This window comes from Podospora pseudoanserina, chromosome 1 (genome assembly GCF_035222485.1).
Source record: "Podospora pseudoanserina strain CBS 124.78 chromosome 1, whole genome shotgun sequence".
NCBI lineage: Eukaryota > Fungi > Ascomycota > Sordariomycetes > Sordariales > Podosporaceae > Podospora > Podospora pseudoanserina.
In genome coordinates, this window is record NC_085920.1 from 7,783,327 (window position 1) to 7,795,941 (window position 12,615).

A 12,615-nucleotide genomic window follows, 5' to 3' on the forward strand; every position below is an offset into this window, starting at 1 on the left:
CAAAATCCAGTCAGAGTATTCGGTAGGAGCATGACCACAGCGAACACGTCGAATTGTTTCCACCGGATTTCATCCCTCCCCGGACAGATAGCGGCATGCAGCGTCCACTTTCCCGAGTGGAGTTGCACGGATCTGGGGCGGAGGTAGAGCGGAAGCGGTCCATTTGCGGGTCCGCACATGTCCGACTTCGCCGGGACTTTGCGATAACACGATGCCGTCTTCCACTGTGGAAACACGATAAGGTAAACAGCACAGGTGTAACTTTGTGAATCCACCCTTTCGTTCGACGTACGACTGCCAGTTTTGCAAACACCACCAAAAAATCATCCTACCTAGCAAATATTCTTTCCCAACCGTCACCATGAGCGAATGTTGTTTGAAGGGCTTTAAGTGGGACGGCGAGCCGCAGGGCAAGGAGGTTGAGGTGAGCGGCCAGACATGCTATGTCACTGGTTCCAACCCGGATGTAGGCATCATCGTGATTCACGATCTGTATGGCTGGACCTTTGGCAACACAAGGTTGCTCGCCGACAGCTATGCCGCAGAGGTTGGCGCGACCGTCTATGTCCCCGACTTGTGAGTCTATTCTCCGCAGCACCTTTGAGCTCCTGTCGCTGACAATCTCGCAGCTTTGGTGGTGTTGTTCTGTCCGCAGATCTGATCAACAACCCGGCAGAGTGGGGCAAGCTTGATCTCCCAAACTTCATGGAGAGGAACAACAAGGCCGTCCGCGGACCAGAGATGGTTTCTTTGGCGAAGCACCTCCGCACTCAGCACGGCAAGCTTGGTGCCATTGGCTATTGCTATGGTGGCTGGGCTGCTTTCCAGCTTGGTCTCAAGTCGGATGCTCCGCTCGTCGACTGCATCGCTGCGGCTCACCCAACTTTCCTGACGAAGGAGGAGATTTCCAATGTTGGCGTACCAGTGCAGATCATCGCCCCCGAAATTGATCCTCAGTTCACCGAAGAGCTCAAGACTTACGCTGTGACTGAGATCCCCAAGTTGGGTGTGCCTTTTGACTATCAGTATTTCCCTGGCCTGAGCCACGGTTTCTCCATCAGGGGTAACCGAGAGAACCCTGCTGAGGTGAAGGGTCTCGAGAGGGCGCGGAGAGCGGCGGTGATGTGGTTCAAGGAGTGGCTCGTGTAGGCATGAAGCAAACAGTCTTGATAGCAACAATACACCTACCCAACCATCCTTCCAACACAAATTATCATGTCTGATACTTGAAGTATTCTGATAGAAATCCCGTTTTACCTGGTTGCCCTGAGCTTGAAAGCCGGTCTCTACGATAGAAAGTGGAATATTGCCTCAGCCCCCAGACACGGAGGTAACATCTGTGAGAGCATTGGCAAAGTCGTCAATTTGCAGCTGCTCAGCATTGATGGCTCATGTAATGAGGCAACAAGAGCTGCTGGCCTATAAGTTACAAATAGTTCACTGTGAGATGATTTGAACATTGTGAAGAAGAGGGTTCTCTCTTGACGTGCTTAAAGCCCGCTCTAGAGTCTCTGAGTGGTGCTGTTGACCATGCTTGAACGTTACCATGCAAAGCAACACAGGATCAGGAAAATCAAGGTGTCACAAAGCACCATGGGCCTTGCTAACATGTCACATGGCCGTAAGCAACAACAAGCAACAATCCGGTGGTCTCACTCCAAGGCGGCATGCCTGGTTCCGCACCATCACCGCCTGCTTTGAGCCGTGGCAAACCGTGCGGAGATAGCATACAGGGCAGATTAGAAGCTTGGCATGCATTAGCATGCGTGGTACGTACCTTATCATGACCTTCTAAAACAAGCACGATATGGTCACTCATCTCACCGCAACAACCCTTCCGGGAAAGGCCGGCTCCTTGTTATTCAAGGTTTCATCATGTATTCGTAGCCGATATCTTGATAGCAGAGTGCAGATCTCCCTTATCTACTGCTCAGTCCAGCGATTGCTTACGGTTGTCTAGCCTGTGTGTTCCATGTTGATACCTACCTATCCAATCCACAGAATATCCCACAGAACATCTCACAGAATATTTGACAAAAGTAACCACATACCACATTCACAATGCCTTCAGCTATCCCACAGAACGGATCTGCCCTCCACGAGGAGCCAAAGCCGTACGCCATCTTTATGTTCCTCTCACAATTTTTTGGCCTCCAAACTCACACACCGCACAGATGGGATCCAGATCACCTCCGGACTCGCTTCGTGCAGGCCCTCTCAGAGATGTACAGAACCGAAGTACCCCTCTACGGCAAGCTCGTAGACGTCGTCAACCAAGTCGATACCACCACCCTCCAGTCCCGCGGCCAAAGCCTCAACGACCTCCCCTCCCGCTTCCAGCTTGAGCGCCATGGCGCCATCAGACTGGGCACCCAGCAAGAAATGCGCATGATCAGCCGCCTCTTCGCCGTCATGGGCATGTTCCCCGTCGGCTACTACGACCTCAAAATGGTCGGTTTTCCCCTCCACGGCACGGCTTTCCGGCCCCAGACCGAAGAATCCCTCCGAAAGAACCCCTTCCGAGTCTTCACCACCGTCCTCCGACCAGACCTCATCTCCTCCCCGAAAGTCCGGGAGATGGCCACCTCCATCCTCTCCACCAGACAGCTCTTCTCCTCCAGGCTTATCGATCTGATCGACCAAGCGGAGACCTCTGCTCTAGCCAACCTCACGGCCCAAGACGCCAACAACCTGATTACCGAATCTCTCAAGATCTTCAAATGGCACTCCCGATCCTCTGTTCCCCTGGAGACGTACCTCACCCTGAAAAAGGAGCACCCAATGGTAGCCGACATTGTCTGCTTTCCCTCAGCACACATCAACCACCTCACCCCGCGCACCCTGGACATCGATGCCGTCCAAGCAGGGATGATTTCCCAGGGCCTCCCAGCAAAAGACCGCATCGAGGGACCTCCCAAGAGGAAGTGCGAGATCCTCCTTCGACAAACCAGCTTCAAGGCTTTGGAGGAAAGAGTCACTTTTGCTGGTGACGCCGACCACGCCGTTGACGGGACGCACACCGCCCGGTTTGGAGAGGTGGAACAGCGCGGTGCTGCTGTGACCAGAAAAGGCAGGGAGCTCTACGATGCTTTGCTCGCCAAGGCTGTTGGTCGGAGTGAAAAGGAAGACAAGGACTCTGACAAGGTGCTGAAGGAGGTGTTTGCCGAGTACCCTGATGACTGGGAGGTTCTTAGGAAGGAAGGGTTGGTGTATTTCCGCTATCGGGTTGCTGAGGACAAGGTACCCGTTGCTGGCGCTCATAAGCTGGAGGAGTCAGTGCACATGGATAGACTTCTGAAAGAGGGGGTTGTGACCTGCGAGCCGATCACATATGAGGATTTCCTGCCGTTCTCGGCGGCGGGTATTTTCACTTCCAACCTTGGCGGGGAGAAGGACGGTGGTACTGAGAGGAAGCTCCAAAGGACAGAAGAGGAGAGCAAGAGGAGCCGTGTGCAGCTTGAGGGGTTGCTGGGGCGCAAGATTCCAAGTGAGATTGACCTATATGATGAGCTGCAAACTGACAGTGTGAAGGAGTGTCAAGCTTTTCTTGGGTTGAGCGAGATTGTGCTTGGGGCTTGAAGCATCTCGAAGGACTGTTTCGTAGGTAGTTTATTATGGTTATTACCTGTGCTGATGTTATATTGATTGTCGTGGCATCGTTCAGAAGCCTGTCCGTGAATCGCATTACTCGAGCTGCGAGAGGGTGAAATCATGAGGTTGGTAAAACTCCAACTGAGAAAGAAAAGGTGTCTCCCAGAACTCCGGCACATTGTCCAAGCCACCAACACCATCATTCATCATGTCTGCAGAACCTGCAAGCAAAGGGTCAAGCGCCGATGGCAACAGGTTACTGCTGGACGTCGTTTGTTGTGGACAGGCGTATATCCTGTGAGGCGCGAGGAGAAGACTTGAATACTGCATATACGTCCCAGCCTCAACCGAGGTTGGAGGTGCCATGCCAGCAGGTGTCATCGGCTGACCAAGGTGGGTGGCTGGGTCTGGGTCGGGTACTCGTGCCATGTTGCCTACCGCGGAGCAAGAAGGTGTCTGTATATTGGAGGCACCCCTTTCCGGGAGAAGGCGCTTCGAACTTTCTTGCAAGAGGTGGTAGGATTTGGTTGCGATGCTGCTCAGCGCCGTATACTGTGAGAGGCGACGAAGGCAGAGCTCGAGTGAGTCACGCCTTACGACAGATTCGTTGAATGAGCATAGCAGGCCCATCAATAGGGTGCTGCCACACGTATGGAGGTCTATATGTTCGTTAGCAAGTTGTTTCCTTGTGACGTGCGTTTGGGATGATTGGACCCACAGCTTATGTTGTACCACCAAGCTGCAAGACTTTGGCTGCGAATGTGAATGTCTAGACACTTGACAAGAGAATCTGCTGAGAGCACACATTGTGCCGCAATGTCCGACAGCATGAGGTCTTGTACCCGCGCAACCCTCGGATTGCCCCTTGCTTGCGGAATGACTGGCGTATGTCGTTGCTTTTGGAAGAATTGTTCGAGTGCCGGTCTCAGTATGAGAACTCTGACGTGTAGAAATCGTGTGTAGAGCCGCCTTGCTTGCCCTGAAAAGTCCGGTGAAGAGAGGCTCCCTGGGGTCGAAGCGAGGTCCTGCTGTCCATTCTCTGCAATGTTATCATACTGAAGGTGTCCAGGCAGTGCATCTCGCCATTCCATGATCCTAGTGTCCAGATCAAGCAAGGCCTGCATGTCGGAGCAGGTGTTTGCTGGGGTTTCCGCCCCATCCTCCTCTCTGTCCAACACTTGACCAAGAAACTTGTAGAGCTTGATGGTCTCGATGTAGGAAGAGATTTGACTGGGACAGTTGCTTGGCTGAGTATTTCGTTTGCCCCCAACCTCAGAAAGGTACTCGTCATCAATGGCCTCCGGAAGCCTCAGCTGGTCACCTCCAGATATCATGAGTGGCCTGCCAAACGACATGGAGATTTCTCGGTCCAAAAGCACACAACCATACCAGACTCTTACACGCATTTCTTCCTCCAACTGACTGGGGCAACACAGCAATAGCCCCTTCTTCCGAGCATCGTGTGCACTCATATGCAAGCTCATGTTCTGTGCCATCCTGATAGCCAGACCAGTGATGTTCCAACATTTTGAGAATCGCTCTGTGCTCTGGAGATAGAAGCCCATAAGCAGAAGCAGCTGGACTGACTCAATACCAACCTCTTCGTCGATGATCTCGAGCAGATCAAACTTTTGAGTCATGTTGAAGAAACCACTGGCCCTGACTTTGTTTTCTTCCGTGCTGGGCCCCGGGGCAAACCAGGAAGCCAGTGCAAAGACAGCATTGACGGTAGCCGGGAAGGTCTTGACCAGGCTCTTTTGTCTACACAGGCCAGAGCAGGTTCCTGTGTTTGTTTGCGATGGCTCCCATAGTTGTCGATATTGCCCCATAAACGTAGGCTGATGAAGAATGGGATATGCACGATGAACGCGGTGAAAGTACAGGTCCACGAGCTCATCAGCATGTCGACGCAATGGCAAGGACCATGCAGCAGCGCCGACTCCGAGCAGACGGTCACAGGAACATGCCTGAGGAGTGGGAGGCGCCGCCATCCCATTTGATGGACTGGCCGTGATCCTGGGAAGAGGTCCGATCCAGGACGGGGGCTTGTCTGCGGCAAGAGTTGGCTCCAGTGACTGCCGGTCAGGTGCGGACGAAGTATTTGCGTTAACAGCAGTTGGAATGGACGCCATCGGCGGTGCTGGTGGTGTAGTATTGCTGACGCTGTGATGCAAAGTACTGGCGGGCTCGGCGGTTACTTCTGGGTTGGGAGGCACCTGATTCTCTTGACACTGGTCTGGAATGATGATCACATCTTCCACCGTCATACTGGACTCGGCTTCACTCCTCTGATCGGCTGGCCGGGTCTGTTCTTCAAGCTCTTTCAATCTGGACCTTAACGAGCGAATCATACTGGATAGATAGTCAACTATGTAATCAAGAAGGGTGTCGGCTGGGCACTCACTCATGTTGCCAAGCCTTTTCCTGGATGTCCGCAAGGTACACACAGTTGGAAAGCCTCTTTTTGCAGCCAGAGCAGTAGGGAATTGCTCCATCGCACCGGCGTTTTCTTACCCTACACTCCTCGCATGCTAAGGGGGCCCGTTTGCGCACAGTAGGTCTCTTGGGCGCCGGACCTGAACTGTCAGCGCCTGAAGCGTTGGATCGCGATCGTTTCGTTGCGGTGGACATGGATTGTATTTCCCGGCCTTAAGGTGGGTGGATGGAATGCTGTCAAAACTTGAAACTCAGCAGCTCGGGGCTTGCAAACATAGCCATAGCAGTACCTGTGAGCCCCAGGATTGCGGGGTAAAGAAGCACACCGCTGGGTATTGTGGAGGTTATGTGGAGAACAGGTTTGGCGTCGGCGCCGGTATGCTCGGGTCAAGCGGACTTTGGCTCGCCGAGCACTGTGCTAGGGAGCGATGGCCAGTTCAGGCCTGCAAGGATAGTTCTCCGACAAATGCGGGGAACACAATGGGGAACTGATCACTGTGACGGTGTGTGATGAACAAGTCCAAGACAAGGCGATGACATCCATTGAGAAACTATCGAAGCAAATCTAGGCTACTCCTTTTTTTTTCCTATTTCGGGCCCTTCATGAAGAGGTCCCAAGCGTCCATGACCTTGTCCAGCACCTCTTGCTTCATGAGCTTCTGCAAAATGTCTCTTCGCCCAGTCTCTTCAGGGATCTCGCCAGAGACAAACCGAGACTGGTCCTCTTCACCCTGCTCAGGAGCGTAATACACCATAGCGCCCTCTTGTGCCCCTATCTTGTACGCTGGCCAAGGAGCCTCGCCATGGATGAAAGCAATGGCGTCCTCGGTCTGCTGGTCGCCTGCCTTTTGCTGGCCAACAGGAAGAAGCTCACGGTAGTTCTGCAGGACAAACACGATGTCGAGGATGTGCGTCGCATGGCCCTTCCACGGCCCATCCCAAGGGTTCGGAACGTTGAAGTGGCACAGGAATGCCTCCAGCCCGGCCTGCGACCAAGACCTGACGAAGGTTCTCGCTCCAAGCCCAAAGCAAATGTCGGTTGCGAGGTCGAGAACAGCCTTGAGAGACTCTTGCGAGTTGGCGGTGGCGGAAGCGTTGAGGCCATACCCAGAGATGATTTTGGGCGCCAGCTCTCGGTCGATGGGATCCAGAGTGGCAGCCAGGAAAGTCGCCATAGTCTTGGGCATTATGTCTACTCTAGCAGCCAATCTTGGGCCGTAGGCGTTGCCATCCATCTTACAATCGCCAAACATGATTCGCTTGCACCATTGCATTCCTGGGAACAACTCTGCTGTCCGAGCTGGGTCGGCCATCTGAGCATAGGATGTGGTTCTTGGAATCAAGTCGCCATCGACAATGGGCGCCATTGGCACTTTGCGTGCAATCTTCTCCCTGATATCCTCCATCGGGACCGTCAACAGTCGCTGAACTTGGGCCGTCTCGTCAGTTTCTGAGATGTCAAGAAGCTGCAACGCCCTCTTAAACGACCCCTCGGCAAGTTCTGGCTGCTTGGCTTTGACCAGAGAGGAACCGCTCATCGAAATCAGCTGGTTGAACAACGGCTCCTTGGAGTGGAGATGGAAAGTGCCCGATGCCGCCCCCGAACTCTCGCCAATATAGGTTACGCGGTGCTCATCACCACCGAACCCTGCAATGTGGTGTTTGATCCAGAGCAAGCCCTGTCTCTGGTCATCAAGGCCGTTGTTTGGCTTGTAGCCTGCAGCCTTCATGGCAGAAGAGTAGAGGAAGCCAGGGACACCCAATCGGTAACTGGGGCAACGTCAATAACCTGGGGTTTTTGATTTTGGTGGATGAATCTTACTTGATACCCACAGCAATGATTGGCTTCCCAATCTTGACACTTCTCTGGACGATACGAGCGAGATCATACTGTGGGTAAGAACTGCTCCCCGTCGCAAAGGCACCGCCATGGACAAGGGCCAAAACTGGCCATTCAGGACCGTCTGCCTGGAGATCAGGTACAGCGATGTTGAGTGTCAGACATTCCGTGTCTGACTGCCCAAACTCTGGAGACTCCAGAGACTGCTGAATCAGTGCGTGCTCCCATTGGCAGCCGTTCGCTGGGCTCAATGGAATGGGCGCGAGGGTTGTTGCGTCAAAGATGCCGTATTGGACACGGGGGTGGTCTGATGGGTACGACTTCAAGAGCTCAGCACGTGAGAAGCGATCTTTCAAGGTCGCATACTGAACACCAAGAAACTGTGTAACACCGACTTTCCTCACCACCCCACAAATTGGCCCAATGGTTGGGTGTTGGAGAATAGGGGTCTGTTCGGACATGACGATAACTTTTGGTACAAGAAAACTGATGATGGAGGTGTGGGCCGGGAATAGCTCCAAACTCAGAGTTCGAGCAAGATCTGTCTCAATATCATCGCCATCACAAAACCGTCTTCCCCTCCCCTCAGGCGATGGATCGGATCCGCCTGACAGCTTGTGGCGGGTGTTTGCGGGCCTCAAAGCACCAGATCAAAACACCCGCCTTATCGCCGCACCCCACAAGACTCTAGGTAGTGACGACTAAATCCGCCTTGGCACACCACGGTCAACTATTGATCTGATAAGACGAGGTGTCTCCATGTTAGCATGTTTTGAAGAACATCACATTGAGATTGCACGATCGCCATTGCCAATCACACAACCGCCACATCTCGCAACTCATTCGGCCCAGTCACGCAACACTTCGACATGGCAACCACGGAGAAACTCGTCAGTCCCTCCTCCATCGGCCACTTCGGCATTAGAACAACCCCTGAAAAGTTCGAGGCCATGGTCAAGTGGCACCTCGACTTCTTCGGTGGACGCGAGGTACTTCGAAACGCCAAGGCCAGCTTCATCCAGTGGGACGAAGAGCACCACAGAATGGTCATCGTGCAAGACGACAGCCACGAGCAGATCCCAGCCGACAAGCGCCCTACAGCAGCAACAGTCTACCACATCGCTTTCACACTCAACTCTCTCGAGGATCTTGCCACCAGCTACGAGCAGAAGAAGGCCCGCGGCATCCTGCCCCACTGGCCTGTCAACCATGGCATGAGCACCTCGATGTACTACTTTGATCCGGATGGAAATGAGTTTGAGATGCAGGTCAACAACTTCGACACAGCGGATGAAGCTCTGGAGTTCATGAAGACGCCAGAATATGCGACGAACCCGATTGGCGTGGATATTGATATTGAAGAGTGGCTGGCACGGGTCAAGAGCGGGGAGGATGAGAAGACTCTCAAAAAGCGTCCGGTTATTGGGCAGAGGCTTAGCCGGTATGAGAACTCGATTTATTGGAAGAAGCCAGAAGAAGCGTGAGGATTGTTGATGTGATTGGGAACAGTGGGCGGTATATCGTAGGGAAGAATTGAATAAGGAATCTTTTGTGACCGACAATAAATATTATGTATGCTTCGCGAAGTTTCAACCGTGGACTAGTGACCCCTTGTGATGAGGGCACTGTAAATGGCACCAGCACCAAGTGCCGTGATGTTTCATGCACCTTCCCATTCCCCTGGATAAGCTTGGGTAGGTTCTCGGCCCTGAACGTTGGAAAACTTGCCTTAACGGTGTTGGTCTCAATCATGGTAGTCTAGTTAGCCTGTCGAGCAGAGTGGTGAATCCGCCATCAGTCCGGGATTGTATCGCGAGGAAGCTGAATCCATCCGGGATCAAAATCCCCGACACCCTCAACCCATGTCAATACCAAGCTGGAACAAGGGTATCGCCATCAAAATCACGACATCACAAAGACAAAGAGACATGGAAAGAGTAGCAAAGATGTTGTAAGACAGAAATTGTTATCAGATATGGTCAGTCGTGCCAATCAAGGGCTTCCCAGAGCTCATGACCTCAATGAAGGTCTTGGGAGCCTCCTTCTCAAAGAACATCTTCTGGCTCTGAAGACTTCTCGTGATAACATCAATAGCGAAGGGGAACATCTCCCTCTCATAGGCAGCAACAGCCTCCTCGTTAACGCCCAGTTCCTTCAACTTTCCAGCAAGGATGATCGCATCTCTCATGGCGCAGTTGACACCATCACCAACGAATGGTGTCGTGACATGAGCAGCATCGCCAATCAACGTCACGCCCGGGACAGTCTTCCAGTTGAGACTGTCTGTGGGGAAGTAGTACATGATCCAAGGTCTGAAGGGACCCTGACTTTGATTGATAATCTCCTTCATCTCATCCGAGTAAGGGCCAAAGAGGTCATCTCCCAAAAGGTGCTTCTTGAACGCGTCCCAATCCTTGATGTCGACGAGACCGGCGTCGGCAAAGTTCTCGGGGCCAGGAATGCCGACGTCAACACGGTAGTGCCCGTCGCCTTGTCTACTGTTAAACATGTGGACACCCTTGCCCATGACGATCATGGACCCCATGCGGCAGAGCTCCTTCATCTTTTCGTAATATGGACCGCCAGGGAGGATCTTGGTGGTGACGAACAGATTGCCGCTGTATTGCGGCTTCGCGTCGGTTACCTGTCGAGCGCTGTCAATACCCAGGTAGCTGAAACTCTCCAGAGCGGAAGGGAAATGGTCGACGAGGGATTTCTTACCAAATGCCGCACCTTGGACCAGGTACCATCGGCGCCGACTACAAGCCCGAACCCCGAAGCAGTGGTTCCATCAGCGAAATTGAGAACGATCTGCCCGTTCTCGTCACGGGTGGTGCTGGTAACTGGCTTCTTCCAGTGAACCTTCTCCTTGGGGATGCCACTGAGGAGGACCTTTCTGAGAGCCCAGCGGTCGATCTCAGGGGCATCACGGCCCTCACCAAACTCGAAGAAATTCTCGCCCTTGTGGCTGAAGAGGCGATGGATGGTGGCATCGCCGTAGCGGGCGTACTTCTTGAACTCTTCAAAGACACCAGCGTCCTTCAACGCTCTTTGACCGCTGCCAGGGTGGAGATCGAGGCAGCCACCACGAGGTGGGACATCCTCAGCACTGCTTTCATAGATGACGTAGTCCCAACCGCCCTGCTTCTCGAGGAGAGCACCAAGAGCCAGGCCAGACGGGCCGGCACCAACAATGCAGATCTTCTTGTTGTTGTTGTTGCTGTTGCAAGAAGACATGGTGGATGTGGTGGTCTTGGTGGAACGGAAAAGGTTGAGGATGGGTTCAAAGATGCAAGACAGAGGAGGGATTGGCATAAAAATATGAGCCGAAGGGAAATAGGGTATCAAATGAGCGAGGGTGTGATGGTGGACTTGAGCCCATTCTGATATCGTGAGTTTCCTGTATTAATAGAACGCTGGTGTTCGCGTCGGCACATCAGGCATCCCCAGTATTCTCTGATCCAGCTCGCGACTCAGCACGGTGGATCAATTGCGGGGTCCCCGCAAACATGAAGCTTCCCGTCATCCGTCTGCCGTCATCGCGAGGTTCAGCGTGCAGCCTGATCTCGGGTTTAAAGCGGAATGCCTCACATCTAGCGGTCTTTGGTGGTTTGGGGCGTTGCGGACGCCTTGCGGGAGGTCTAACGTTGATCATTTGATCTATTTGGACCCCTGAACGCGGCACTTGGCATCTGGGGAAGTGCGGGGTGTGTTTTGCGGGGTTCCAATGCTACTGAGCTTGGCCTCATGGTGGATGCCCGGGCTTGGGGATGGGGATGGTTTACAAAGACCGATGGTTGGTGCCATTCTATGCCCTGGTCGTTGGGTCCAAGACGTTGGGACAGTTTTTCTGGGATGGAGTGTGATTGAAGGGGTTCAAGATTTGAGTAGCTTGGGTATGTCAACAAACGACGTTCAGGGGCTCAGGGGCAGTAAAGTGGGTCCCGCCTGACCTCTGTCAAAAGTCAGAAACTTGAAGGACGGGAGATGCTAGTCCATGTCAAACTTCACGGTAAAATTACTATCTTGAAGTTCTTATAATTGCTCTAGGTTATTGCCGAGCCTGGGATTCTGTCCTAACATCATTGATCCTTTGTTTGAGCTTGGTTACTAACATGATAATAAGGTAGAGGTGGTTAGCTTACCTAGTATGCAGTACCGATATCCGAGCTTCATTTTACTGCTATAGAGTCATGGTTCATGATCCTGACTGCGTATCACACACTGCAAAGCCAGAGAAACTTGCAGTCCCCTCGCTGACCAGGTTCTCTATATCACGGCTTTTACACTTAGGTTCGTCAATTTGCACGGTGCAAGATTACTCAAGCAAGTAGGCATACAGGTTATCTGAAAGCAAGACCTTCTCCGAAAACACTTGATGCTGTCCAGCTGTGGTCATAGAAACTGATGATCTTGGTCACTAACCATTTTCATCCAGCAGGTAGGCAATGGGATGCTGATGCGAATGTCAAAACACTTATTAGTATCAGTCACTGCAGTACAGTAGATCAGTATGGCTTGATGGAACCTGGTCACCGTGAGATCATATCACAATGTTTCATTGAGGAGAAATATGACTAATATGATTAAGGCAGGTAACTTGCAAATGAATCTAAAAATCAGGTTTACTTTGCCCGAATGAAATGTGTGATCTATAGAAACCGGGAGATCTAGACCACAGTTTCGGTCCTGTCCACCGCCCGATTGACTTGTGCCTCTGACAGATTCCTCAATGACTTTTTCTTTAC

The 12,615-nt window shown here is 52.6% G+C and overlaps 6 protein-coding genes across 6 annotated transcripts; 3 read left to right on the forward strand and 3 right to left on the reverse strand.

The window, feature by feature from the left end:
- Positions 1-328: 328 nt before the first annotated feature.
- Positions 329-1,149, forward strand: QC764_121790 (uncharacterized protein; the record flags this gene model as incomplete). The annotated part of the gene is made up of 2 exons (XM_062943417.1): positions 329-576; positions 630-1,149. The coding sequence occupies exons 1-2, from the start codon at positions 362-364 to the stop codon at positions 1,147-1,149; spliced, it is 735 nt and encodes a 244-aa protein (XP_062806530.1). The 5' UTR covers positions 329-361.
- Positions 1,150-1,887: 738 nt separating this feature from the next.
- Positions 1,888-3,592, forward strand: QC764_121800 (uncharacterized protein). Its single transcript, XM_062943418.1, has 2 exons — positions 1,888-2,114; positions 2,175-3,592. The coding sequence occupies exons 1-2, from the start codon at positions 2,062-2,064 to the stop codon at positions 3,577-3,579; spliced, it is 1,458 nt and encodes a 485-aa protein (XP_062806531.1). The 5' UTR covers positions 1,888-2,061; the 3' UTR covers positions 3,580-3,592.
- QC764_121810 (uncharacterized protein) lies at positions 1,927-6,337 on the reverse strand. The gene is made up of 3 exons (XM_062943419.1): positions 5,996-6,337; positions 4,310-5,943; positions 1,927-4,250 (listed from the first exon to the last, which is right to left on the reverse strand). The coding sequence occupies exons 1-3, from the start codon at positions 6,220-6,222 to the stop codon at positions 3,685-3,687; spliced, it is 2,427 nt and encodes an 808-aa protein (XP_062806532.1). The 5' UTR covers positions 6,223-6,337; the 3' UTR covers positions 1,927-3,684.
- A 219-nt stretch (positions 6,338-6,556) lies between these two features.
- Positions 6,557-8,425, reverse strand: QC764_121820 (uncharacterized protein). The gene is made up of 2 exons (XM_062943420.1): positions 7,850-8,425; positions 6,557-7,797 (listed from the first exon to the last, which is right to left on the reverse strand). The coding sequence occupies exons 1-2, from the start codon at positions 8,326-8,328 to the stop codon at positions 6,615-6,617; spliced, it is 1,662 nt and encodes a 553-aa protein (XP_062806533.1). The 5' UTR covers positions 8,329-8,425; the 3' UTR covers positions 6,557-6,614.
- Positions 8,426-8,736: 311 nt separating this feature from the next.
- QC764_121830 (uncharacterized protein) lies at positions 8,737-9,351 on the forward strand (the record flags this gene model as incomplete). The annotated part of the gene is made up of 1 exon (XM_062943421.1): positions 8,737-9,351. The coding sequence occupies one exon, from the start codon at positions 8,737-8,739 to the stop codon at positions 9,349-9,351; it is 615 nt and encodes a 204-aa protein (XP_062806534.1).
- Positions 9,352-9,796: 445 nt separating this feature from the next.
- QC764_121840 (uncharacterized protein) lies at positions 9,797-11,609 on the reverse strand. Its single transcript, XM_062943422.1, has 2 exons — positions 10,589-11,609; positions 9,797-10,511 (listed from the first exon to the last, which is right to left on the reverse strand). The coding sequence occupies exons 1-2, from the start codon at positions 11,180-11,182 to the stop codon at positions 9,837-9,839; spliced, it is 1,269 nt and encodes a 422-aa protein (XP_062806535.1). The 5' UTR covers positions 11,183-11,609; the 3' UTR covers positions 9,797-9,836.
- Positions 11,610-12,615: the final 1,006 nt, after the last annotated feature.